At 41.8% G+C, this 26,183-nt stretch overlaps 1 protein-coding gene across 1 annotated transcript in view; it reads right to left on the bottom strand.

Moving 5' to 3' along the window:
- ME3 (malic enzyme 3) overlaps positions 1-26,183 on the bottom strand; it is a 117,551-nt gene that overhangs the window by 43,354 nt on the left and 48,014 nt on the right. Inside the window, exons 2-3 of the mRNA XM_077781325.1 lie at positions 11,260-11,393; positions 9,817-9,966 (exon numbers count right to left, since the gene is read on the bottom strand). Coding sequence (XP_077637451.1) covers positions 9,817-9,966; positions 11,260-11,393 — 284 coding nt within the window. The remainder of the gene's footprint in view (positions 1-9,816; positions 9,967-11,259; positions 11,394-26,183) is intronic.

Genomic DNA, 26,183 nt, shown 5'->3' on the forward strand with positions numbered 1-26,183 from the left:
TGAAAGCTGCTAAGCTGTAGGAAACTGCCAAAGATCAGGAACAGAGAGATTTAAGTGAGCACATACGAGTACAAGCTGTAGCTCACCCCATGCTTTGGCATAGTCCAGCCCCTGCCACAGCAGAAAGGTCCAGACCACAGCCTAAAGCAAAGCTTTTGGATCCATTTCCTGGCTGCTAAATTAACACCCACCACTAATTCCAGCAGGGCTTTTTTTTCCAGGAAAAGGGCCATTATACTTTGTCCTCTCTTACCTGCTATCTCATTTCAACAAATTTATCAGCAAGGCAAAGGTCTCAAAGACGTTTGTTCCCATACCCTTTTATGAAAATTACTGTTGAGATAAAGAGAAAAGATAAGGGGGTTCGTGTCCTCACCACCCTGGGGAGGGGAACATAGACCTTACAATGACAATTATCCTGACAGCTGCCCAAAAACAGTTTACAGCTGCACAGAACCAGTTTGCAGCTGCACACAACATGAGCTGCTTCCCACCTAGTACCTACTCCAGTACCTACTCAGCCCTCACTAGCAAAGCCTTAGAGCTTTCCTAGGCTGCAGGAATAAGCAGAAGGCAGAGAAAAGGAGGAATAAAGGTGACTGCAGAGGAAACCAAATGAAAAACCAGAATGGTTATGGGGCAGGACCAAAAAGGCAGATAGGAAATCAGAGGGGACAGCAAACAGAGCACTGAAAGCTGTGCTCACTGCTCCCTAAGGAAGAGGTGAGGGAAGGGGAGGAGCACAAACTGGTGTGGGTGGCTATGGTGAAGCACAGGTGGATATAAAAAAGGATTAAGTGGATGTGGAAAGGAACATGAGGTTTCACAGATACAAAATGTTAGGGACAGTGGACAGAAACCAGGAGGAATCCTGGATTTATTGGTTCTGCTAGTCAGGCATCAGCCTAAAGAATAAATATCCTTTCTTTGTCTCCAGGGGGAAGCTGATGAAGAAAGACCAGCTCAGTACTTACTGTTATTGGTCATTATGCAGCAGTGTGAAAAGGCAAGAGGGTTGGAATCAGGTCCCCAGTGGATCTCTGCTATCCACATTCTAGGATTAAGGCAAGAGGCAAGCAGACCCATGTTGCTCTTGGCTTGTCATGAGCTGTTTTTCCCTACTGTATTCTCAGGACTGAATTCTCTGGTTGAACCAGAGAACTGCCAAGTCATAGCATAATTTGGGGATTAAATCCTCCTTGTATTTTAAAACTTGACAACCCCAAATTCCCAGTGTCCTTTCCAGCAGTGGTGTTTCAATGCTGTTTAGGAGGGCCTCCAAGAAGGTTTGTCTGTGTAAGGATCAGGCTGCTGCAGCCAAGGACTGGGTAAGAGCCAAGCAGATCTGCAGTATGGGGTCTGACTCTGGCTTACCGCAGATCCCCTTTCTTGCTAATGTGCAGGAGGGAGAGAGAAAGACCAGACTGCCTTCTGTCACCCACAAATAAATTTAGAGATGCAGCTGGATAAAGACCAGACATTGAGGTGAGACATAAGTTTCCACCATCCAGGGATTCCACCAACCAGCAAGAGTGGGCATTTCCCAAATTCAGTAACCTTTGATGTGTTTAAGCTCATCGTGCTCAAGCGGCTTGATATTCTTTGTTCAAAAACAATTTCAAGTGTAGGAAAATTTGACTCAGCCCTGATTTTCCTCTGCCTTTTTGGAGGTTCAGTCCTACACCTGACTGTGTGCTGGATCCTGAAAGGATCTCAGTAGCTGGGAGATTATAGGATTACAAAGAGAAACACACTGAGATGGTCAATCAGTGCTGTTGCTCAGTTGATTTTGACCAAGGAGCCCTTATCTGTTTCACTGCTAAGCACACAATGTATTCTGTTTTACTTGATAGTGCAGAGGTTAAGGTGGGATCAACAACCCCTGGGAAGTTAAATTAAGTCCTGCCCTGATTATATTTCCTTCCTGTGCTCTGCAAATTCTTCCAGGACCCACACCTTCCCTTTTAAAATGCACAACAGGGAGTCCCAAGAATGAACACAGAATTAGAACAAAGTTTGACAAAGAGAAGAAAGATTATTTTGACAATACCAGAGAAATTAGCTTCCAGATAAATGAAATATAATTTGATATACTTTTAGTGACTTGATCCAATTTAAAAAATCTAACTTTTGCCATAAATTGCAGGAAATACAGAAAGTAACACCAGCTTTTGTATTAATTCTTCCATAATCAGGTCATAGACTTTTAGGCTCACAGAACTGTTTGGTCTGAAGGGGACCTTAAAGATAATCTAACCATGGCACACCATCTAATCATGGCAAATCCCTTCCCATGGGCAGGGACATCTCCTACAGCAGGTTGCTCAGAGCCCCATCCAATCTGGCCTTGAACACTTCCAGGGATGGAGTATCCACAGTTTCTCTTGGCAACCTATGCCTAGAGAAGGCATCACACTCATCACCCTCACAGTCAAAAACTTCTTATATCTAGCCTAAACCTACCCTCTTTCAGTTTAAAAGCACTGCTCCATATCCTATTACTACATGCCCTCATGCAAGCCCCTCTCTAGCTTTCCTGGTACTGGAGGTGCTGTAAGGTGTCCCTGGAACCTTCCCCTCTCCAGGCTGAACAAGCCCAGCTCTCTCAGCCTGTCTTCACAGGAGAGGATCCCAGCCAGCTGAGCGCCTTTGTGGCCTCCTCTGAACTCTCTACAACTGGTCCATGTCCTTCTTGTGTTGAGGGCCCCAGAGCTGGACACAGCACCCCAGGTGAGTCTCACCAGAGCAGATAGAAGGGAGAATCACCTCCCTTGCCCTGATGGCCACTCTACTTTGGATGCAGCCCAGGACACAGTTGGCTTTCTGAGCACAATCCATGCCTGTTCCACAGCCCAATGGATATTGCTGTTCAAGGTTTTCATGATAGTCAGCACCATTTCCCCTCAAATTTACATCCTGGTATTCATTATTCTAAATAATTCTTCTCCCTCCTCCCTGTCTTTGGCATTTTTTGTTTGAGGTGGGGTTGTTTCTTGTGGCAGCAGCGTAGATTTATGCCAGATCAAAGAAGAACACATTCTCTTGTATTTCCTTCACCAGGTCAGCCTCTTTCTTTTGGGCAACTCCACCTCTTCCTTCGAGCTTCTCCTGGTATATCAGGGAATTTCAACAGACTTAAATCTAAATCATCTCTGACAGGAACGGAAAGCCTGACCTTCATAAATGAGCATAAGATTTGCTGTTAACTTCTGTAGGCCTGACATTTTCCCTCATGCCCATAAAAGTTTCTTATGGTTGTTAGAGCTAGTGCATACCTATTTTTCTTAGGAAATGTGAGGAAAAGAGAGAGAGAGAGAGAAGACCGGAGATATGGAACAAGGAGCACTGACTGTTTTTCTAATGAAAAGATGGAGCTGAGTCCTTTTTCACTCCCTTTTCCACTCATTGCAATGCAGAAACTGTATTACAGCCTCACAACACCAACAGTGTCCATCCCATTCCCCAGCCTGCATGGAACCTCAGATCAGGACCAATACACCAGCTCTTCTCTCTGTATGCCCACAAACCAATCTGTGCTCGTCTCCACATTTTGAAAAACACATCAGTAAAGTGTTTTCAGCATGCTTAAAAGACTTTCCTGAAGGAAGTAGGGAGAGAGAGAGCAGTGGGAACCTTTGAATTACTTTGCCAGCTCTCAGAAGTTCCAAACAGGCTGAGCCATTTTCAGCAGCCTTAGGTTCCCTCTGCATTAACTACTTACTCCTCACCTACTCCAACTATGGTCTTCACCCCTTCATTCAATAATCTTGTCCCATACCAAAGACTGTCTTCCACCTAAGTGTCCTGTCTCTTCAGGGCTTCCTGGCTACACATGGTCTCTGTGAGACTTTCCACAGACATTCCTTCCTCTTCAGTTTGTTACAAGACCACTCTTTGGGTGGCTGTGGCAGTGTTAAACACATTCCTCTTCTCATGCACTGACTTCAGCTGCCTCTGGAAGGAGGCTGAACCAGGCTGGTGGCAACAAGAAAAGTTATGATGACTGGTGTTTTTACAACAAGTAGAGATTGTCTAAATGGTTTTCAAAACAAACTTTCAGGACAATAATCTAAACCACTCACTTCCTGCTCACTTCTGGTTTCCAGTGTTTTATAGAAGAGGGAATGGAGACAATTGTGTGGCTAGGGACAAGTCTATGGGGATAACACTTTTGTTCTAATTCCATTTGGTTTGGTCTTAAAGTGTCCAGAAATGGCAGGTAACTTTGCCTCTCTCCAACCTCTCCCCTCTGCTGCTCAGACAGCACAACACCACAAAAAAAAGTCACTGATCAGAGCCAGACCTGCTGACAAGACAATTCCATAGATTGACTGATGTTTCATTTACTCATTTTTCATCAGACACATGGATCATTATTCTGTCAGACTTAATTTTCACACCATCTGCATCCTGTTAGCTTTCTCCAGGTTCAGCTTAATCCCAACATGTTTTGCATTGTTCTGCAAGCAGTTCTCAAGGATATTTACATTTGTAGGGAAAAAAAGTGAACTTAGGCAAGTTTTTTCTGTTCTCATAACCACTCTCCAATGGTGATAAAACCAGCTTTTACAGCCCTCATCTCAGGGGATGCCAAAAGCTTTTGAGGAGCAGTTGACAACTTTATACTTTCAAATACCATTATGTTTATGAATTAACTAGTGTCTTGAGAGACTCTGGTCTTATGCCACTGTAATAAACTATCCCTCACCATCACAGAAGAAATAAAACCCTGATTCCCTGCCCTAAGCTTCCTCTTTACTATATTTTTGTGAAGATAGTAAAGAGATACTTTCAAAGATACTGTCACAATTAAAAGAGATCCTCAGGCTTAAACCATACCTTTTAAATAGCATTGCACATGTTCAGTCCTGTGCTCCATAAGGACCCCCACAGTACTCATTAAGTGCATTTTACATTAAAAAAAAGGCAAAAAACTGGAAATCCTACTATGCACCTTTTTTTTGTAGAGGCTTTGTATCCTTACTCTAAAGCAAAAAAGCCTCTCAACCATGGTCTGCAAGCTTTATAGGGGTAGTAGAAGCATTTCCTAAGGAAATGGTGACTGTCTGTAAGTGGGATCAAAGAACCAAGATTCCTCCTTCCTTCCTTCATTTACTGTCTCAAAGTTGCAAGCCCTGCTCTGTTACATTTCGTTCTTTCCTTCTAACAAACTTCAGATGTGTATAAGGGGTTCCTGGGCTTTGAAAAGCACACACTTTAAGGCACATATTGCTTGGATACCCTAGGACAGTGGGTTCTTCGCTTGAAGCCAGTTTTGTTATCACTGCTGCTGAACGTAAGCAAACCTGCCCTTCCCACGCCTTGAGCAGCTCGCTTCTGCTTCAGCACAGCAGCACAGCTCCTGTCCGGGTGGCAGGGAACTGGCTGTCTGGATTGCTGCCAGCCTGGCCCAAAAAGGACTTGGGTCTGCCCAGATTTATCCTTGAACCATCATTACACAGCAACACAAATATCTGTAGAGGCACAGGGGTGATGGGAGGTGTGGAAACCCAGGGCACCAGGAATATTTCTTTGTCTGCTCTGGGGTGTCCTGACCCCCAGGTAAGCACTGACTTTGACCCTCATTCATGGAGAAAACTTCCAAAGCCTCAAGATAAACTAGAAACCACAAAAGTGTGAAATAGATTGAAGAGATTGTAGAGAGTAGTGTAGTATGCCACATGGGTGAGAAATTTAGGTTTTAGGATTTTTAGTATGTTATAGATGGATACAAAATGGAGGGTACAGGGTGTTGTCTTGAGTTCCCTTCTTTCTTCTTCTTCCTTCTTCTTGGGTTTAGGTGGTATCTTGAAATTGTGTAGAAAAAGCTGCATTGCGGGTCTTCAGGGGTCAGTCATTGGGTTAGAAAGGAAAATAATTTAGGTGTCACTTCTTAATTGCATAGTTTAGTTTTTGATTAGACTTAAAAGGCCTTGTAACCATTTTTATCCATTTTTGAGCTGTTTTTCCTGCACGCAGTGTCTGGTGCAGACAGTGTGCTGAAGTTTTGATAAGATAACAATAAACAGAAGCAGAAGACCGAAAATGTCCAATGCGTCTCTCGCTCCTGACACAGAACTGCACCAGGAGGGTCTCCCCTGCCAGGGGAGCCCCCAGGGAGTTGCCAAACTTGGGGCCTGCAAACTCATAGGGAGGGAGGAGTGAAGGCATGCCAGGGATGGATTACAGGAGACAGTCTGTAAAGCTGCACGTGTGAAGACAGAGGATCTGAAGCTGTACCACCCTGCAAGAAATCTCCCTTAAATCTGAATCAGCCTTGATCATCATACACTGCAACAGGTATATTTGTTATATGAAACAAGTCTTGTCACCTTGGGACTCTATTTACAGTCACATCCTTTGGCCTTGGCAATGTGCATACATCTGAGTCCCCTCATCACCTTTATAGTATTTGTGAGTCAAAGAGAGCAATGGATTTTCCTAACAAAACTGCAACCACAAGACACAAAATGGGGAGCATCATAACCTGAGAAATCCCCAAGAAGCAAGCATGTTTGCCTATCTAGTCCTGTACTCCTCCTGTTACTGGCCACAGCTGCAAACAGGACCTGTGCTTAGGAAGACTTCTCTTTGGACATGTTACTCTTCTTTTGTGCTTATTTAACATGGTTTGATCATAGAAAAGAGATTTTGACAGGATTCTTAATCATTACTGCAGAAGAGGTGCTATTGCTTAGTACTTTGACCTGTACTTACAAATTACATAATAATTTATATTTCTTATTTTAAAAATTCAAAATATAAAATGAAACTATACTTTAGCCTGAAGGCTGTAATGCTTATTACATGGCTTTAAATAAACAAATATTGTCAAATCACCAGGGAGCTGGCTGGAAAATGAGATAGGAAAAATCTATTCAACATAGACACCTTCCAGCAAAAACTTCATCACTCTTAGGCAACAGTGCCTAAATGTAATTTTTATAAATTTTATGGTTCCACCTCTATTTCAGTCATTTTAAATCTCTGAGACTTAATCACATAGGAAGAAGTCTGAGGTCAGTGGAAAAAAAAAATCCTGCCTAAAGAATTTAAAGCAACTAGTAAAGAGAAAGGCAGTTGGAGTTTGGGGAAGGCAGAGAACCTGCTGGGGCATCAGAAGCTATGCCTGACCCACCAGAAGAAGTAGGAAAACTGTGGACATCACAGATAAGTATGAGAACAGTCAAATGCTTACAAGTTTTTTTGTTCCTGTTGCTCTTTTCTACTGTTAAATATAGAAAGGCTGTTCATTTAGACTGCTGGCTGGATAGCTTTTTGAAAAAAAGGAACACCAGGTGTCTTATTCCATTTGGAGCAGATAAATCTGCTAGCAGGGAGTATATGCTGGAGGCCTGACCTGGAAGGAGAACTCTGTCCACTGGCCCCATAAAAGTGCAGGTTAGAGAGGTCTATCCTTTAAGGGTTTGTATATAAAGACTAAGAAGGGCAAAAGAGGTATTGAGTCCTGCAATTACTACAACAGTATCTGACAAACAAAAGCTGCAGCCATGTAAACATAGATAAATGTGCTCTGATAAATGATGCTGAGATAAGCCCTGCTGGACACCTTGGGACTGTTTTTAGATGCTGTTGTATAAAAGAAAGTTATGTGCACTGTAATTCTTCCAGGCTCAACCTTCCAGTATAAAGCCAAGCACTAATGGGGCTGAGAAAGATCCCAGCATGGGGAAGAAGCTAACTGTGTCCAAAGGCTGCTGCTGCTGTGGCCACAGACAGACTGCACAATGAGCTGTGCTATGTGGGCACATCCATCCCTGTTGGAACACAATGTGGGGCTTTAAAATGGAGATTTTAGCAGAAGTAATGGCATCCTACCTTGAACTGTGTGTCTTGCAGGCCAACTCCTAATGTACATAATATGCTCCAGGACAGAAAATATATCCTTCAAGACAGTAAGAGTCAGATTGAAAAAAATAGCACATATATACCCTACCCTTCCCATTTTAGTCTCATCACTTCACATGATGTAACAGCTCTTTTATTTTTGCAAAAAAACACATTTCTCTGCTAAAACAACCTTGATTACATCCAATTCTGAAGCTAGGCTGAAATTCATTCTGTATCTTCAGGGAAACAAACTCCCCACCACAGGAAATCCAGTGTACCAAGGACATGGTCATTTGCTCTTTCCTGAAGAAGCCATAGGCTGGAATCCAGAAAAGACCCAGCCCAAATTTAGCAGCAAAACAGTCAGACTATGAGAATGAACATTCCCATCACATTAGTAAAATAAAGCGGATTTCAAGCATGAGAAAGACAGGAGTTACAGGAAGGGGAATTCTCCAATAGAAACAACTGCAGAAAGAGTTCAGTTTGTGGAAAGACATTCGTGCTTTCCTGAAGATAACAATGGATGGGAAATAAAAGAAGCAAAGATCCCAAATATTGTTTTAACCTATTGCAAGGTAAAGGCAGCCAGGAGGCAAAGACACAGTGGGTGTACAGCAGGAATTGCTGCATGAATATTGATTACCTGAGAATCAGCAGCTACTGCATTAATACTGATTAGCTGAGAACCAGCAGTGTGCTCTTCTCTGCCTGACAGTGCTCACAGCTCAACACCTGTAGACACAATCTGAGCTGTCTTATCTCTGCTACCTTTCACTCATGCCCAGAAGTTATTGTCCTCCCCCTATAAAAAGCACAGATCCTTCTCTGGTTTCCTCATACAAACTGAGGAGGAGGAGGGGATAATATCAAGTCTTGGATAGATGAATGCCTTTAGCACAGCCCTGCAGATCCACAAGTTGCACATCAAGGCCCAGAACACAATTAATTACCTGGCCCAGACACAAGCCAAAAAGCAATCACGAGGAGCAGCTCATGTGAAGGAATACATTGGCTTTATGAGGAATCTTCATCACAAGCTGAAAGCAAACATGTATGCCAAGATAATCTTATACATAAAATGTTATTAATTATCTTGTCTACACAGCCCTTATGTCTTTGAGGTATGCTTCAGGGATCCCCTGTGACCTAGACTCAGTAGAACTTGCCTCAGTTGCCCCATCTGTAGCACTACTCTCAGCTGAAACAGCAGTCAATCCTCATGCTTGTGAAATGCTTTGAAAATGGTATTATTTGTTTCCTTTACTTTGCAATTTTCTATCACAAAAGCTTAAATGTTCATCTGACTACTGGTACATTTCAAGGACCAAAAAATTTAAAAGCCTACAAAGAAAACTGAACTGTACCATTGAATTTTCAGGCTAGGTTAAAATGTACTTCAGAAAGCTAACAAGGGATTTATCTAAGCATTAATCATTAAAAAGAATTATGCAGAACGGGGTCTTCCAACATGGTACAGAGTGCTTAATGTTGCATGAATTTATACAGTGACTGTTCTGAACAGAGAGGGAGGCACTGATGCAGAGCATCATCTATGAAGATGATTCTAGTGGGGTAGTTTGTGGAAGTGCATACAAAAGTTCAAAATCAGCACAATGTATCTAAAACTCAACAATTACTCAAACAGCATTGCAGAGAGCACTCAGTGCTCCTGAGACAGCAGATGGGGAGGGGTGCAGCCCTAAGTTCAGCAAGCTCTTTGGGGACTGTACAGCACTGTTTGAGAACAAAACCACTCTGTTCAGTGTTTATAGGAAGAAGTCAGAGCTATTCTCGACTCCCCAACTCATCATCAAATGTACACACACGAAGCTGCTGGCTGGTTCACTTTTTGATGAGGGATTGAGTTTTAGATGTTTTGGGCCACCCACATGAAGATGGTGTCGATACAAAAGAAACATTCATATGAAATTTAAAAATTGCAAACACAGTCTCTTCACTCACCGTGGTCTCCTGAAAGCCAAACCATACTGCTGACAAGCCAGGCCAACTGTTGGGGTGTAAACTATGGGCATGAATTTCTCGATATCAGAAGTCAGCACTCGGTAAAAAAGCTTCTCATTCCTGTCTTGCAAAGTCATAAGAATAATATACCTTTAAAGAAATAAAAAAACAGTTATATATCAGTATTTATGGTAGTTCACAGTTTCACAAAAAGCAGTCATTGGCTCATTCAGTATGCACTCGGTTCTCCCAAGCCCTGACACTCCTTTGTGCTATATTATGAGCAGGTACTTGGAATAAAATTTCTCAGAGGGCTTGGCCAGCTCCACCATCCTCAGTGACAGCCCACAAAGACTCAGTAGGACTGGATGTCACACCCATGCACAATCTCAGAGTTTTGAAATTTGCATCAAAAGGCATCATACACAACTATCAATATATAATTTCAAGAGCAACATAGATATTTGTGACACAGAAAAGCCAATGCAATTGGTCTACAGGGTAAGAGTCCTTCTGCCTCAGTCCTCAGATCAATGGCAGCTGAGACAGACAGAGGTGCAAACCCTATTGCCCATCACAGCAGGAATCAAACAGCATCTTCCATCAGTAACCCTGATGAGCAATAATGGATGCAATGAAAACTCAGAAAGATTAGCCAATACAATATTGCTTCTCTTTTCTTTTTATTTTTTCCTACACACTGAGTTTTTTTCAGTTCTTCCATCCACTGTTTTAGTGAATGTACTGGGGAGCATACAGATATGAACTACATATGTTCACTCTACCATCAGTGCTCTGCTTCTTTCTTGTACTCAAAGTACACCAGAACTCTCCAGTAATGTAGTGGTAAAAAAAAGTAACATCAGTGGACCTGATGGAGCAGGTCCAGAGAAGGGTCATGAAGATAATCAGAGGGCTGGAGCACCTCTCCTATGAAGATAGGCTGAGAGAGTTGGCATTGTTCAGCCTGGAGAAGGGACAGTGCTGGGGACATCAGGCAATTTCCAGTATCTAAACTGTGCCTAAATAAAAGCTGGAGAAGGACTTTTTACAAGGGCATGCATTGATAGGACAAGTGGGAATGGCTTCAAACTGAAAGAGAGTAGGTTTAGATTAGATCTTAGTAAGAAATTTTTGAGTGTGAGCATGGTGAGGCACTGGCACAAGCTGCCCAGAGAAGCTGTGGATGTCCCAGCCCTGGAAGTGTTCAAGTCCAGACTGAATGGGGTTTGAGCAACCTGATCAAGTGGAAGGTATCCCTGCCCTTGGCAGGGGACTTGCGAGTAGATCACCTTTAAGGTCCCTTTAAACCTGAACAGCTGGAAAAAAGTGACTCAGAGGGAAATGTGTACATTGAAGCAGAATCTACAATTTTTCCTTGAGGCTTTAAAGAACTGAAAAGTAAAGGAGGAAGGGAGAGGAAACAAGATGTTTTTGACATACTTGTCTAGATCATTAGATTGCTTTTCAAAGTTTTTCATCACACGAAGGAGTTGAACGTCTTGGCTCAGGAAGCAAGGAGGAAGGAGACCATGAATTCCCAGCTGTAGCCTTTCTTCAAGTGTAAAAGCCATTCCCTGGGAAGAAAAAAGGAAGGCATTCAAATGGCATAATATGCACTGCCAGCTAGGATATGCAAGAAGACAGCAACCAACAGCATGCAGCCCCTGTGGGCCTGGAGGCAGTCCTGCCCCACAAGGAGTGTGGGGTCCAGACCACCCAGACCTGCAGCTTCTGGATTAGCTGTCCAACACCACTAATGCTTTAATGACTCACACTCTTTTGCCATCTGAATTTGGTTTATTGCTATAGTGTTTTTACACATATTCTTAGTGTCTCTTTCACTTCATACTCTTTTTATATTATTTCATTAACTCATGCCTACTTGTTTCCATGGCCTCCCTGGGAACACAGTGATCATACTCCTTTACAAATCACATAATATGTGTAGAATCATGGAATTGTTTAGGTTGGAAAAGACTTCAAAGTCCAAGACATCAACCATTAACCCAGCACTACCAAGTCCACAACTAAATTATGTCCATAAGCATGACATCTACATGGCTTTTAAATACCTTCAGATATGTTGACTCCACCATTTTCCTAGGCAGCCTTTTCCAGTGCTTGATGACATTACACATGAAGAAATCTTTCCTAATAACCAATACAAACTCTTCTTGGTGCAACTTGAGACTGTCCCCTCTCATCCTATCTATCACTTGTTACCTGGGAGAAGAGACTGACCCTCCCCTGGCTACAACCACCTTTAGGTGGTTGTAGATAGCAACAAGCCCTCTGAGCCTCCTTTTCTCTAGGATAAACACCCCCAGCTCCCTCAACTGCTCATCAGTTTTGTGCTCCAGACCCTTCCCCAGCTCTGTTGCCCTTCTCTGGACACACTCAAGCCCCTCAATGTCTCTCCTGCAGTGAGGGGCCCAGAACTGAACACAGGATTTGAGGTGTGGCCTCACTAGTGCCAAATTCAGGGGACAATCCCTGCCCTGGTCCTGCTGGCCACACCATTGCTGATACAGGCCAGGATGCCATTGGCCTTGCAGGACTCAGCACTTCACTTTGTTGAACCACATACATTTGCCTTGGACCATCAATTCAGCTAGTGCAGATCCCTCTGCAGAGCCTTCCTGCCTCCATCAGATCAACACTCCCACCCAACATGCAAGTGATGAAGATACTGGCAAAAAGGTTTGTAAAACTATCAGCAATGCCAAAGAACCTGTGCCAGGACAGAGGGAAGGACTGAAACTAATTTTCCTGTTTGCCAGATCCATGCTTTGTACATACATGCTGTGACACTCCTTTCATTAGTAAAATGTGCACTAGCGCAAATTAAAAGAGAAAAAAACTCTTCATGTAGTTTAGAAAAGTTATTTAGCCTCCAGGATAGCTGAAAACAATCTTTATCTCACAAGCATTCTCACAGGAGTTTTTTCTACTCTGAAACAGGATAGAGTCAAGTATTTTCAAAAACCTTTGCTGTAAGAGCATAGCAGAGAGAAATTGTTCCTCTTCCAGCCAGATGAGGAGTCAGCAGTTGCTTGGGAGGCAGGGGACCAGGATTTTGCTGCCAAGCCCAGAAAGAACATTGAGGCCTCCATGGTTATTGTTAAATGTTGTACCCAGGACATTTCTGTTTCTGCTGAAACGCCTGACATTTCTGACCCAAATTTCCTTCCTGGACAAGAGAAACTTTCCCCCAAAAGAGTTTCATAGCAGAACTGGTACATTCCCACATGATAACGTTTGAGTTTTTCTAAGTCATCATTTCTGAATTAAAAAAGAGTTCTCATCAGAAAACTTGTAATCATCTGCATTCTCCAGGCTGGAGAATTTTGAAGTACCAGACTAAGATCAACATTGGACATCAGTTCTGCGTCAATATTCAGCTTTACATTGTCAATATTATATCCCAGCAGGGAAAATACAGCTACTGTGAGTGTCAAAGTTTATCTACAATGAATGGGTAAAAAAGATACCATTTCAAACCATTTACTTCCTGAGACCTTTGCACATGGAGGACAGATAATGGGAGACAGAAATATTTGTCAGTAAATACTCTACTTGCTTGTCTAGAGCAGGTCACATCAAAGATTGTCCAATCAGGGTTCAGACCTGACTCCTGCGCATACCCTAGAACAGAAACAAAGCTAGCAAACACAGTAAACCAGCAGTGGTTACTCTTCTGAAAAGGCATTATCCTAGCCATTTCCTAGCCATTTCTGCATCCAACCACTGAAAATATTCTTGTGGTAATTTTCAATAGGAAATAAAGTCCTTTCAGTGATTTTCCACACAATAAAACAGTGAGAAGTTTTAATATTTCATCAAATGATCACACATCCAATACAAGAAAAACTTTCTGCATTTCAGCTCATTTCTATTCAAAATAATACCATGATGCCTTACAGAAATGATAGCCTGAATGGCCACTATATTAACCCTTTCTTGTTTTCTGGTTTGGGCTCTGCCTGAATGACATCTCCAACCATCCTGCAAGGCCAGGAGCAGCTCAAACTGCTCCAACAAACTGTTTAAACACAACCACAGTTGTGCTGCTAATAGTCCAAGGCTAAGCATGGCAATACTGATATACAACATCTCTAACTCACTGCATTTACTGCAGTTCTGCATTTATCTGAATGAGCTATACCAGTGTAAGCATCCTCATACTGAGCAATCGCAAACATGTGTGATGAGGAACTTACTGCTTTCACAACCAGCTAAATCTCCCAAACACTTCTCAGTACAGAGCTGGTCCATCATCCAATGCCTCTGTGGCAGGGTTGGGAGCAGCACAGAAATTGCCAGCTCCAATACTGAGGCTGCTTTCTGAAGTTTGTGTGAAGGCCTAGGAGTAGGACCCCATGGTGGGGTGGTTATATTCACTGAAACAGCACAGCGTGAAATGAATCTGGAAACACATTCTGCCCCAGATCAAAAGCTCAAATTCACTGAGGTATTGCTATGTTTAAGATTAAAGCTTTCAGACTTGGGGTTTTTTTTTTAAGACTGCCTGAAAGCCATATTGTACCTCTCTTTTTCTGGTATTGAAAGGTCTAGTGATTAGATGATGAGCCACAACCTTGCAGAGCTAAAGCCAGGTGCTGCAATTCAATTTCAAATGTATTGGAAATGAGTTGGCATGGAGAGGGCAGATGCTATATCACTAACCAAAAACAAAGGCAAGAATATCAGCTGCCCACAAGGCTTCACACTACATAGAGACTAAGTGAGGGGTTTTGTTCTGAAAAAGGCTTACTGCAAATAACCTCAAATGCTTCTTACTGCTGACAGCACCAAGTCTGTTATGTGGCAGGGCCCTCTTTGCAGTTCAATCCCATAAAAGCCACTTATTTTGGAAACTGAAGGGTGAAGCCAATTCACAGATAATGAGAAGGGGGTGTTTCACTCAGGGCTGGATACAAGCAGGGGGGATGCTAGCAAGGCCTATGTTCATCATTTACTCATTATAGACCAGCCTTCTGTAGGTGGGAATAAAGACACAAATGACAGTTCTTATGGTATGAGAAAATTGCTTTTAACGTAATGGGTGCCTAACCAAAGGCTGAATTATTCTTTACCTAGTGTAGAACATCCAGAGTTCAGTGTAACTCAGATAATCTCCAGTTCCTGAGCATCTTCTTGGAGCAAAACCTTGCCTTACTCCATCTGTCTATATCCCTGTGCTCTAGAGAGCAATGAGCAGCCACAGCACAGGGAGGGCTGTGGGACTTCTTGGATGGCCAAAGGGGTTCATGCAGTTTATACTGTCCCAAGCCATTGCACTCTGTGATGCTGCAACTCCAGCTGCAGTTCTCAGGAAACCTTTGGGACCACATACTTCATCCATGCAAGTGAAAGCTGGTTTGGCAGTCTCTGAGCTGAGTAAACAAGTGAACATCTCCAACCCTTTGGCAACAGTCCCTGGAACTGGGAACTTCCTAGTCTGACTAGAGGAGAGTGCTGGAAGGGCACATGAGGGAAATGTAGACACAAAGGGATCACCACAGCAAGCTGCAAGAGCAGGTGCAGTTAATCTACTTCTCCTTTACAGTTAATATGTTAGCAACCAGGCTAGGGAAGACCTAATAGTCAGGGAACTTAACAAGCTTATTCTATACAGATTTTTCCTGTAATGTGTTTTCCATACACATTTGCACCTGTCCAGTTCTATGGTAGGGATGTACTTTGACTATCTGCAAGCAAAAGCTCCTCCTGTAAGGGGTCAGCACCAGAAGCTAAACTAATCCCCACTGAGGCTGCACATGGGCTGGGGAGCAGAGAGCAACAGCAGGAAACATCAATTTTCTACATGGAGAAAGATTTTCCTACAGAGATCAGATCCTACAGTGACCTCCTTGACTCCAACTGACTTGATGAGCTTCTTCACAGTCCTCCTTCTCAGCTACTCAAGCTTCTCTTTGTGGTGTGGAGAGACTTACAGGCACTAAACTCCATCCTGGAAAAGCTGTATTGAAATTATTTGCAAAAAAAGAGTGAGGGAGGGACGTCACTCTTTTTAGAAGTCTTGTAACTTCATATTACCTTTAATTTGGATGTATTTGTACTCTTAGGCTTAGGCAAAACCCAAACTTATGATGCTTTGGGGTATGGGGAAGACATCTCTGAACCTGGAAAGAAGAATCCCCTCTGTGTCTTCTCAGCAGTTATTACTGGGCAGACCTTTTGTTGACTGTGATTTACAAACTCTTCTCACAGTGCCTACTACTCTGAGTTCACAGTCACTAGCTGAAAAATCCTTCAGTCTCAGCCATCTCCTTTGTTACAAAATGATATAGTGGATTTCTAATCCTGTCATATTGTTCATCCTTCCTCTCCCACAGAGGCTAGGAACACCATTAAAAACTCCAAGACAAAGGTAATTCAGCAACTCAACTTTGTGTTCCTTTTAGTTCCTGGGGAACCATCTTCAATGAGGTCCTCTATTTAAATTACAATGTAAGTTCCCTTCTATTAATGAGGCTTTACCATTTACTCTTTTGTTTTGTGCAAGTAACTTTTTTTGACTGGATTACATTTCTATTCTTCTCAGTGACTTTTGATTTACACCAATGTACGACTGAGCAGAACTGGAACATGACAAAGCCCCTGTGCCAGAGGGACCTGATCCTGCACAGTTTCATCTCACAGAAGTAACCACTTTCCTGGTGAGGATATTCCTGCTGCAAGACGTGGCAGGGTCCCAGGCAAAAAGCATCAAAGCTGTGCTGTTCCCACATGTTGCAGGAGGTTTCCTTCAAAATATGATACTCATAAGGCAAATGTCCTCAGGGATCTGTTCATTAATCCACAGGAAGAACTGCAGTGCTAAATTCCTCAAGCTCCACACTGTGATTTCAGACTGCAGTGGTACAGCTCTCTCAAAGTTAGTAGAAAACTCATTATGATTTCCTGAAGTTTGTCAGGCTCCAGGGCAGCAATTTGTCCTACATATATATATATAAAAAATCTATTTGCTAGAGAATTTATGTGTTTTGTCTGCAAATAAGTTTCTGTTGCATTGAGAAAAACAGGTTTTTAAAAGATGAATGACACAAAATTCCCCAAAGAACAGCCTATTTGGCACACTTGCTTCTTCCCACAAAAGCAATGTTACAAAGTTTTAGCCAAGCTAACGGGAATATTTATTTGGCTTGGTGGAGGAATAGATAAGACTTTTGATTTTGACTAGATTCACAAATGTGTTTATATGCATGATGTATCTACATACAAGCTTCAGTGTCTTTTGGTAAAGGAGAAAAATAAAATCACTTCAGGGAGAACAAGACTGCCATATACAGAAAAATGTGATGGCATGGGGAACAAAAACCCATGAGAAATTATTAGGAGCAATAGGGCAGTGCAGATTCCCACATGGTGCATGCAAACAACCAAGCAGAAGACCATTCCTGCCTGGATCAGCCTAATCACCAAGCACTTGCTAGTTTCCCTCTCATGTGTAGCAAAATATTGCAGACAAGGGTGGCCTGATGGAGCAAGCAGTAATGAGGACAACAGTTTTTGGGCTGCTGCCAAGCTGTTGGGCAGAACCCGGAGGCAAACCCGAAATTCTCAGTCCCTTAGCAAAAGTATCCCATGTAATCCTGGCACAGAGATTCCGGTGGATTGCTCCTCCTAAATCCAAAGCAAAGGAAGACTCCCTGGTGTCTCCCCTGCTTTATTCCCTAAATAATTCCACATCAGTTTTACATCTACAACCGTCAGAGCTTTGCATGCCAATTAGTGAGTGAAACGAGCTAGTTCATGGTAGAAATGTCTCATAGTCCACATACCTATCTCAGCTAAGGGGGAAGCTATTATTTCTTCTTGCGAGGAAAGGGGGCAGGGTAAAATCAGTTTCTGCAGGCAGTTTGCCAAGCACTAACCCAAATATTTCAGTTAGTGTGATGTTGAAGACACACTTTTCTCCCAAATATAATGTTGCCACTAGACAGGAAGAATTCAGCATAAATGACAATGCTTGCATTCCTAAGCCTGTGAAAACATCATCATCAATTTGAAAGAGCAAGTATGTCTAAGAAGAAAGATCAAGGCAATTCTAAGGTTTAAATGTGATCCAAAACATTAAGAAAATACAGTTTTAAAAGCCAGTTTTACAATGTCTGCAAACTTCTCCATTGTACATGAAACTGATCATGTGAATTGTGGTTGCATACAATTTGTGCCTGGTGCTACTGAGAGTACTAACCTCCTTTCAAGGTCCTTTTTGAGTAAATCACATAAAATCAGACTTGTGCACTTACTGCTTGCACACAAACTGCACCATGCTGCAGGTCTAGAGGGTGGGAGCCTCTCTGCAATTTGTATATCTTTTGCTACTGCCACCCCAGCAAATTGGGCTGCTCTAAACATAGGCTGCAACTGGATTACAGCTCATGGATGCTTGCTGATGCTGTATTCTGTTAAACACCACTGAAAAGCACTGCCTTGGCCATACAATTAGCTGCTTCACAAGAAAATAGTTTGAATGGAATCTGAGTCTGAATTAAACCAAGAGTTGTTTTGTTACTGACTGTACCAGAGATGTTTTCTCCACTGCAGCATTCCCATGTCCTTGCCACTGTCCTCCCTCACATGCTGCTTCTACCAAAGCTCTGTAGAAAGGAGCCATAGCTGCAGCTTCTTGAGCAGTACCAGATGTTCTTTGTACATCCTGGTCTAATCCAGGAGAAGCAGGCTTGGCTCCTGAACCATGATTTTGATGGATGTGCAAGGAGATCTAATACATGTCAGCTTCAGAACATTTGAGATGTTTACAAAACATTCAGACACCCTCTCAGATAAAGGATTCTAGAGAAAGGCAATGTTGTCTTTTAAAAATCAGGAACAAGAGAAACAGACAAGGCTCTAACTAAGAAATTTGCCATCTTAGTAAATGAAGCACACTAGAAAAGACACCCTGAGCTCTCCTTTCATGATACAACCACCACTCTAAACACACACGTAAACACAGAGCACCCCACAGGAAATCTGTGTGAGCCTCCATTTCCAGTTTGAGTAATTTGTACGACTTTTGTTTTTCCCTCGCTGCTTCTGCAGTCCTGCATGGCCTGATGGACTGAAGGCCACTGATGGACTTCAACCCAGGCAGCTTGTGCTGGGGCTCAACAGAGAAACCATCCCCAGGACAGTGCACTGGAACACACCCGAGGCATACAGCAATCGAGAGTGTCCAGCTTCCCTTTGGAGATTTTGTGCAGTCCTCATCTGGCAGCTCACCTTGGAGTTTCGCTGTGCTCTGTGCCATGCTGATATTTTTCTTCCCACTCCTCTGCCTTCCAGAGATTCAACCCTCCAGTGGTTTTAACTCTCAAGGCATTAAGCAAGTTGCTTTCCTCTCTTTCCTCCAGCATTTCTACAGCTGCATTTCACAAAACCCCTTTTTAAGACTGACAGGTAGCTACAGGTGTATATATGCACACACACAAATATGTATTTGTGTGTGTGTGCATGTATACATACATACAAACACTTCACTCCAATGCATGTCCTTTTCCAATCCTGCCTCCAGCCAGTCCCAAAATGATCTCCATGCTGACCCCAGGGGTCTATCTTTTTGCCAAACACGTTTTTCCTAAGCACACATGGGCCATCTAACTGTCCAAACTACTTTTGGCACCACCAGGAGAGTAACTGGCCTATCATGACTACCCTATGACCCGTCCCCTTGTTCTCCTTGTCTGAATACTTTTCCTTCAAAATTTTTATTCCTTTTAATGCATAGAGGAAAAAGGAAGATGCATGAAGTGCTCACATACATGCAGCCTGACCCTCTGTCTCCAGCTCTCATCACCTCTGTGTGCACTCTCCCTGCTTTGGTTACTGCCAACTCCATGTGAGCTGTTGCTAAATCCTATGCAGCTGAATGCTCAGCACTTGGCACGCTTGACCAAAGCATCTGGGCTGCAATTCCTACAGGAACACAGTACAAAATGATACATCTTTTCTATCAAACTTACCCTTCAGAACCTCTAAACATTCTTCCAATTATACAACCCTTTTATTTTCCATTTTCTTTGCTCCTCAAAATTTCAGTTCTATTGTTTCCATATGGTGTGAGTACACTATGTCCAAATATTCCAGGTGACAAAATACCACTAATTTCATTCCAGTGCTTTAATTTTTATCACTTTCTCAAGACTGAGTTTAACCACTTCCAAGTTTCAAAAGCACACACTGCTCTGTAACTATAAATCAAATACCTAATAAAGTTCCTGAGATTTTTTAAAAAGAAAGTTCAAAAATGGAACTCCCATCCTCCTCTTCCAACTGTTTTTAATCAAGGACAGTATGAAATAAGTTATCCAAGTTCAGAATGAAAAAAAAAAGAGAAACCACAATTACTCTGAGATGAAATTTGAAGATTAAACCCCTTTTGATTCCTTGAGCTCGCTGACAAACATTTCTGTGGGACAGCAATTGCACCAAGATGTTATGAAATATTTATATCAGTTTGTAACATGCGTGACCACATGTCGGTCAAGACAGCTGAACTGTTCATTATTGCTAGGAAGCTGTAAATCACCCCTCTGGCAAACCTTCACATGAGTTTCGAAATAAATTGGTTCTGTTCTTGATCCCATTAGATGCTATAGCTTGAAATGCAAACAATATTATTGTTGGAATGGCTGCTGCCTGTCCACCTCGGCTCAATTACTCCAGCCTGTCCTAGCTGAAACAAGAATTGTCTGAGGCAAAAGCAATGGCTTCCTTCCTCCAGCAGAACATCCATTCCTCTGTACCCAAAACAATTTGGCTAAATGACACAAAGATGAAGTGTGACTACAGTAAGGGTAACAAACAGTCCAAGCTCTTTGAATAAACAAGTGTTATCCCAAAATAATTTGATATATGGGTGATCAGGTAAAGATTATGGTTAAAGCATTGATTTCACTCATGCACCTCAGTCAGGAGACACCAATCAAACCTTCAAACCTGCTATTCAAAGTGGGGTTTCAACTTAATAATAGCTGCCTTGCTAAAAAGGGATGTTACAGAGTGGGGACCATTGGAGGCAGAGCCAGAAACTGCAAATACTGGGAATGCTGACATGATTTTCACTCATGGCCTGCCATGAAAGGCCTGTAAGCAGGGTGTATCTTTGGGAATAGACCCCTCAAACTCAGGTTTGAGGCCAAGGGTTTGATTCTCCTCTGTCTGGCACACAGTAATGCAGCAACATCAGAGTAAAGCAAATGTAAAATGACTTTTAACTTCTCAGTGTTTGAAATAAATGAAGGTCTGGATAGACAGAGCTGAAAAGACCTTATATTGACCTTTAAAAATAAAAAGGGCACTTATAGGAAGGATGGGGACAGACTTTTTAGTAGGGCCTGTTATGATAGGAGAAGGGTTAATAATTTTAAACTGAAAGAGGGTAGGTTTAGATTGGATATAAGGAAGACTTATTTTAGAATAATATTAATGGTTTTTTACAAGAGCATGTAGTGATGGGACAAGGGGGAATGGCTTTAAACAGAAAGAAGGCAGGTTTAGATTGGATACTAGGAAGAAATTATTTCCTGTGAGGGTGGTAAGACACTGTAGGAGATTGCCAGAGAAGCTGTGGATGCCCCATCCCTGGAAATGTTCAAGGTCACTTTGGATAGGGCTTTGAGCAATCTGGTTTAGTGGGTCACATCCTAACCCATGACAGGGGATTTGAACTAGATGACCTTTAAGGTCCCCTCCAACCCAATCCAAGAGTCTGTGTTCTGGGGGAAACAAGGCTACAATTCACCATCAGTATGATTTTGGCAGTTGTCAATGGCTATGTGGAGTTTTATCATATCCAGCATCTTCCTCCTGGGCCTGAAACTCAGATGTAAGAAGTTATCACACTATCTATAAAATCAGAGTGAGGGAGTAGTCCTGAAGTTGTAGGTTACCACTATGTTTAGCATTGAACAAAACCTAACAAGTCACACTCTGCTTTGTTATTCCTCACAATAAAAGCATGGCTGTCAGAGTATGTTTCTATATTGCATATCTTTTGTGTGTTTACAAAAGCTTTGTCTTCTGTCCCATCAGTGCACAGAAGTGCTGACTTTTCCATGTCAGTCATTAACCAACATCACTTTCTGGCAGTGTGTCTGCCTTGCTGCCACACAGCAGCATTCTTTCCAAACCCAGGAGCAGAGGTTGGCAGTTTTGGCTGACTGATCCATCACTGATTTTGGTGAACTAAGGATTCTCTTGGAGGGAAATCCTGAAGCTGAGCAGCACTCCAGGGAGTAACTGAACAGTTATTTAAGAATGTGGATACAACTTCATCAGCAGCCTCTCCAGTAAATAAAAGCCACAGGCTGGACAAAAGCCCATGAGCCAGTGATATGGAATCCCAGTCCTGATACTGGTGTGGGCAAACAGAGGATTTTTTGGTGCAGCTCTCTAATAGTACATAATGGTCAGGAGGAAGCCAGTGGGATACTTCAGCCCCCACAGCAGGGTCAGCACTGCCCCAGGAACTGACTTTGGTCTTTCCAGAGCTCAAGGGGAGTTCCCAGTCACTTGGACATGAGCACTTCCAAGCTCAAGTACATTTCCATTCATAGAGCAGTTTCTACTGTTTTGGCACAACACAGACGTAGCATGCCTCTTCTGTCCTCTCTCTCTTTTCTGATTTTTTTTCACAGAAAATGCAAAGAAGTTACATGGCAGAGGTGATAACGAATGCCAAATTATCTCATGGCTGTTGCTATTTCCAGGATGTATCACTCAGAGCTTTCAAGAACATCAGTGAACATTTGCTTTGGGCTGCAATACTGACACACTGTCATTGTATTTCCTCTGATGACTTCCTGAAGCAAGGTTTTTGTTTTTTCTAGCTGATAGCAGATGTATGTGTGCCAGAAGCTAAGGAAATGAACACCATTAGTGCCAAACCTGCAGGATGAACCTGATTGCTGCTTCAGCACACAATTAAAAGAACTTGAACTGAAAGTTGATTATTTTCCAGTTATTAGTAACTTGCTCTTAGTACTTTCAAGATAGCGTTCTGTGTACAAATAATGTCAGTAATAATTAAAGATAATCCTACAGACAGTTCCTACACATTTATTGCTCTAGGCTGTGTTAGACAACTTGGTACACCCTGATTTAAAGATCACAAAATCACTCCTGCTGGTTACACACAGCAGTGACCTACTCCCTTTGGGACATTGGCTGTTGTGAGTTCACCAGCCTTCTGTTCAAGTGTACATACGTATTTCAGCCAACAATATTAAACCTTGCTTTTTAAAGAAGTCAATTTCTCAAGTTGCTTCCAACCCATACTAAGATTTAGTGGACTGAGCCCTTGGATACAGACTGAATTGTGACTTAGGGCTTGGTCTCTGAACCACTGCAATGTCTGGTGTGCTGAGACAGGGCACACACCACATCCCAAGGCAAACTGTGTGCAAGCTTCCTATACATTGTCAAAGATACCTAGCTCTGGAAGAAGCTTTCAGAAAATTTCAAGAAGATCCTGGGTGTGACCTTCTGGAAATAACCAAAAGCTTTTCCCTTCAGCAACAGCACCCCTAACAATTTGAAATAACCTTTTGTTCCTAAAGCCCTATCAACTCAACTCTTCAAAACCACAAAGCACAACAGAGAGCTTAGCCACAGATGGAGTCTGGACTCCCGAGAGGAAAGAGGGTGGTGTCTCCATGTCTGAGTCCCAAGATGACAATCAGTGATATTGTTTAAAGACGAGCAATTGCTTTTCTAAAGACAAAAGCACTGAGTTAAACCTTCTTCTATAACAAATTAAAAAAAAAAATAAATCTATAAAACCAATTTAGAATTTTTTTCTGAAAGCCATCTCTTCTGCCCAAAGCTTGCAGATTTGTTCTGATCCTAATGCAGGCCTTCACTCAGCAGCAGACTAGGGTGGAAGTTATGAAGCTGACATTTAGGCCTGGCAAAATCAAACCCTGCATGTACTGAAACAGAAAGCAAAGTGGAATAAACTTCCTTTGTTCCTCAGCCAGAGAGTTTGGCTTAGCACTTAGCCTAACCCTTCTTCCCAGCTTAAGAGAAACTGGATTCCAGTGGTGAAACCCTGGCTCCACAGCAAAACTCATGCTGAATCCAGAGCAGATCAGATACGATAAGTCTTTGGAATTTTTTTGCTGGACAAAAACATAAATGTAAACAATGACAATTACTACACTATTATTAAAAAATAAAGCCTTCTTTAAGTGAAGTTGAAGCAATGGCAAGACATATCATACTAAATCTGCAAGGTCCTGTGAGGAGGAGGGAGTGGGACTCAGTGATCCTTATGGGTCACTTCCAGCCAGAGATATACGATTCTGTGATCTTACAGACTTAAGGTTTTTAAAATAAATGTTACTTTTGTAGCAAAATAAATGTTGTATTATTAAGTTACATGTCTAGGAAGAAAATCTCATGCTTTTTAATTTATGTAGAAACAACGGAGCCAAATTCAGTATCAGGCACTGGATGGAACAAATGCCAATAAAGTGCACTCTTTCAAACATAAATACTTTAATTTCTGTTATTCTGAAATGCCCTCAACTTAGTGTCTTTGGATTTGAATTTAGCTACCAGGTACAATATTTTCTCTCCATTTGGGCTAGCCACAAAGTTGGAAAACAAACTTATATTTGATGAAGGAAAACTGGTTTTCTTTCACCATTCTTTTACCAAGAAAATGAATAAAAATTAAAATCCATTTAGTCAAAATGAAAAATAAAAGTGAAAATGAAATTTCATTTTCTTCATCAAAAGAGTGCTACTTTACAGGTGTATTTAGGTACTTGAAGATGCATAAATATATCTACTTGAAATATCAAAGACATATTAATAAAATATGTCTCTAATCTGCATTATGTTCAGATCCCAGAGATTTAATATAGCTGTGCCTAATACTTCTACAAGTCCTACTGAAAAGATAGTATGAAACAACATATTCTCTATTGGCTGTATTTTATTTATTTTATAAACTAGGTTTTCTCATAACATTATCTTGCGAGGCTGGGTATACACACACACACAAACACACACACACACAAAAAGAAGCCATAAAAAATTATTTAAACGAGACCTCACCAAATAGCCCTAATATAAAATCATAATAAGGGCATCTGGGAAAGGAAAAGAGAATACATATAAATGATCTAGACAAGCTTGTCTGGCTGCTCAACTGAAAACAAAGTCTTGAGGCTGTCTTCTGATAACAAGAACTTGCTTACACCATACATGTGCATAAGCATTGCCAGCCAAAGAGAAAGAACACTAAGGAAAATAAAGACAAAATACAGAATTAGGTCTCCTTCTTGTTACAGGTCAGACCTCAGTGAGCCAGTATTTCCCTCCATATCATTTACTCCAGCAGGATGCTGTTTCTGTACCACAGTGCTGTAACTCATGAGTTGCTTTCGCTACAGGGGTTCATTTTATTGCGGGGACTATATGACTTTTTCTAGATGTGTTTGTTGGACAACCAAGTTCCTCACCTTCTAGTTTTAGACTTTCTCTGCAAGTTCTAAAGCTTAGAACATCTCAGCTTATTAAAAGGATGTGCACATGCATGGCATTGATAATTTTTTAATGAGTCCAGAATCAGTAGGAGGTTAGTGTCCCTAACAAAAGCACTAAAAAAATGGCATTTTGGGAAAGCTTCTACCAGTTGATTTCTTCTATTTAATCATGAACAAACAAAAAGAAAAAAAAAGTTAAAAGTGAATACATAGCACATTTTTCACAATTGAGACAGGTAAATGAATATTTTCTGTTCATTTTATTTTTATTTGCTTATTTTATTTGCTTTTTTTTTTTTTTTTTTTTTTTAAATTTAGAGGAAGAGAAAACAATGATGTGCAGGTATTCAATTGTACTGAGGAGGCAAACATACTCGGTTAGTGTAGTTTTGCCAGCAAACATTTGATTACTTGGAGCTTTCTTTAGAGCCTGGAGCAGAGCCAGGTGGTGACTAGTGGTGGCACTGAAAGAAGAGGAACACGGTGGAAGTCAGTCACCAGAAGAGACCTTTGTTGCTTGTGCTTTGCCAAGTTGCTTGACAACATGGCTGATGGAAACAGCTTCTTTTCATCACTTACAATGCGATTCTTTCAGGCTCTTTCTCAGCTCAGCCTTTTTGTCAGCCCTGTACACAGCCCAGCACCGAGTTTTGCAATGAAGTCACCATAGAAATGACATGATGAGCATGTACTGACCTCCCAACTGTGTTTCCTGGTCCTGAAATAAATTTGAGCTCAGTTATTACGGCGCCTCTGATTTAATAATTGGCTTTTGGGAGACACTCAAATGCTTCAAATGGAATCTTTTCTTAAGGTCAAATCTTGTCTCTTATTGTA

Source organism: Lonchura striata, chromosome 2, assembly GCF_046129695.1.
Source record: "Lonchura striata isolate bLonStr1 chromosome 2, bLonStr1.mat, whole genome shotgun sequence".
NCBI classification, from domain to species: Eukaryota; Metazoa; Chordata; class Aves; order Passeriformes; family Estrildidae; genus Lonchura; species Lonchura striata.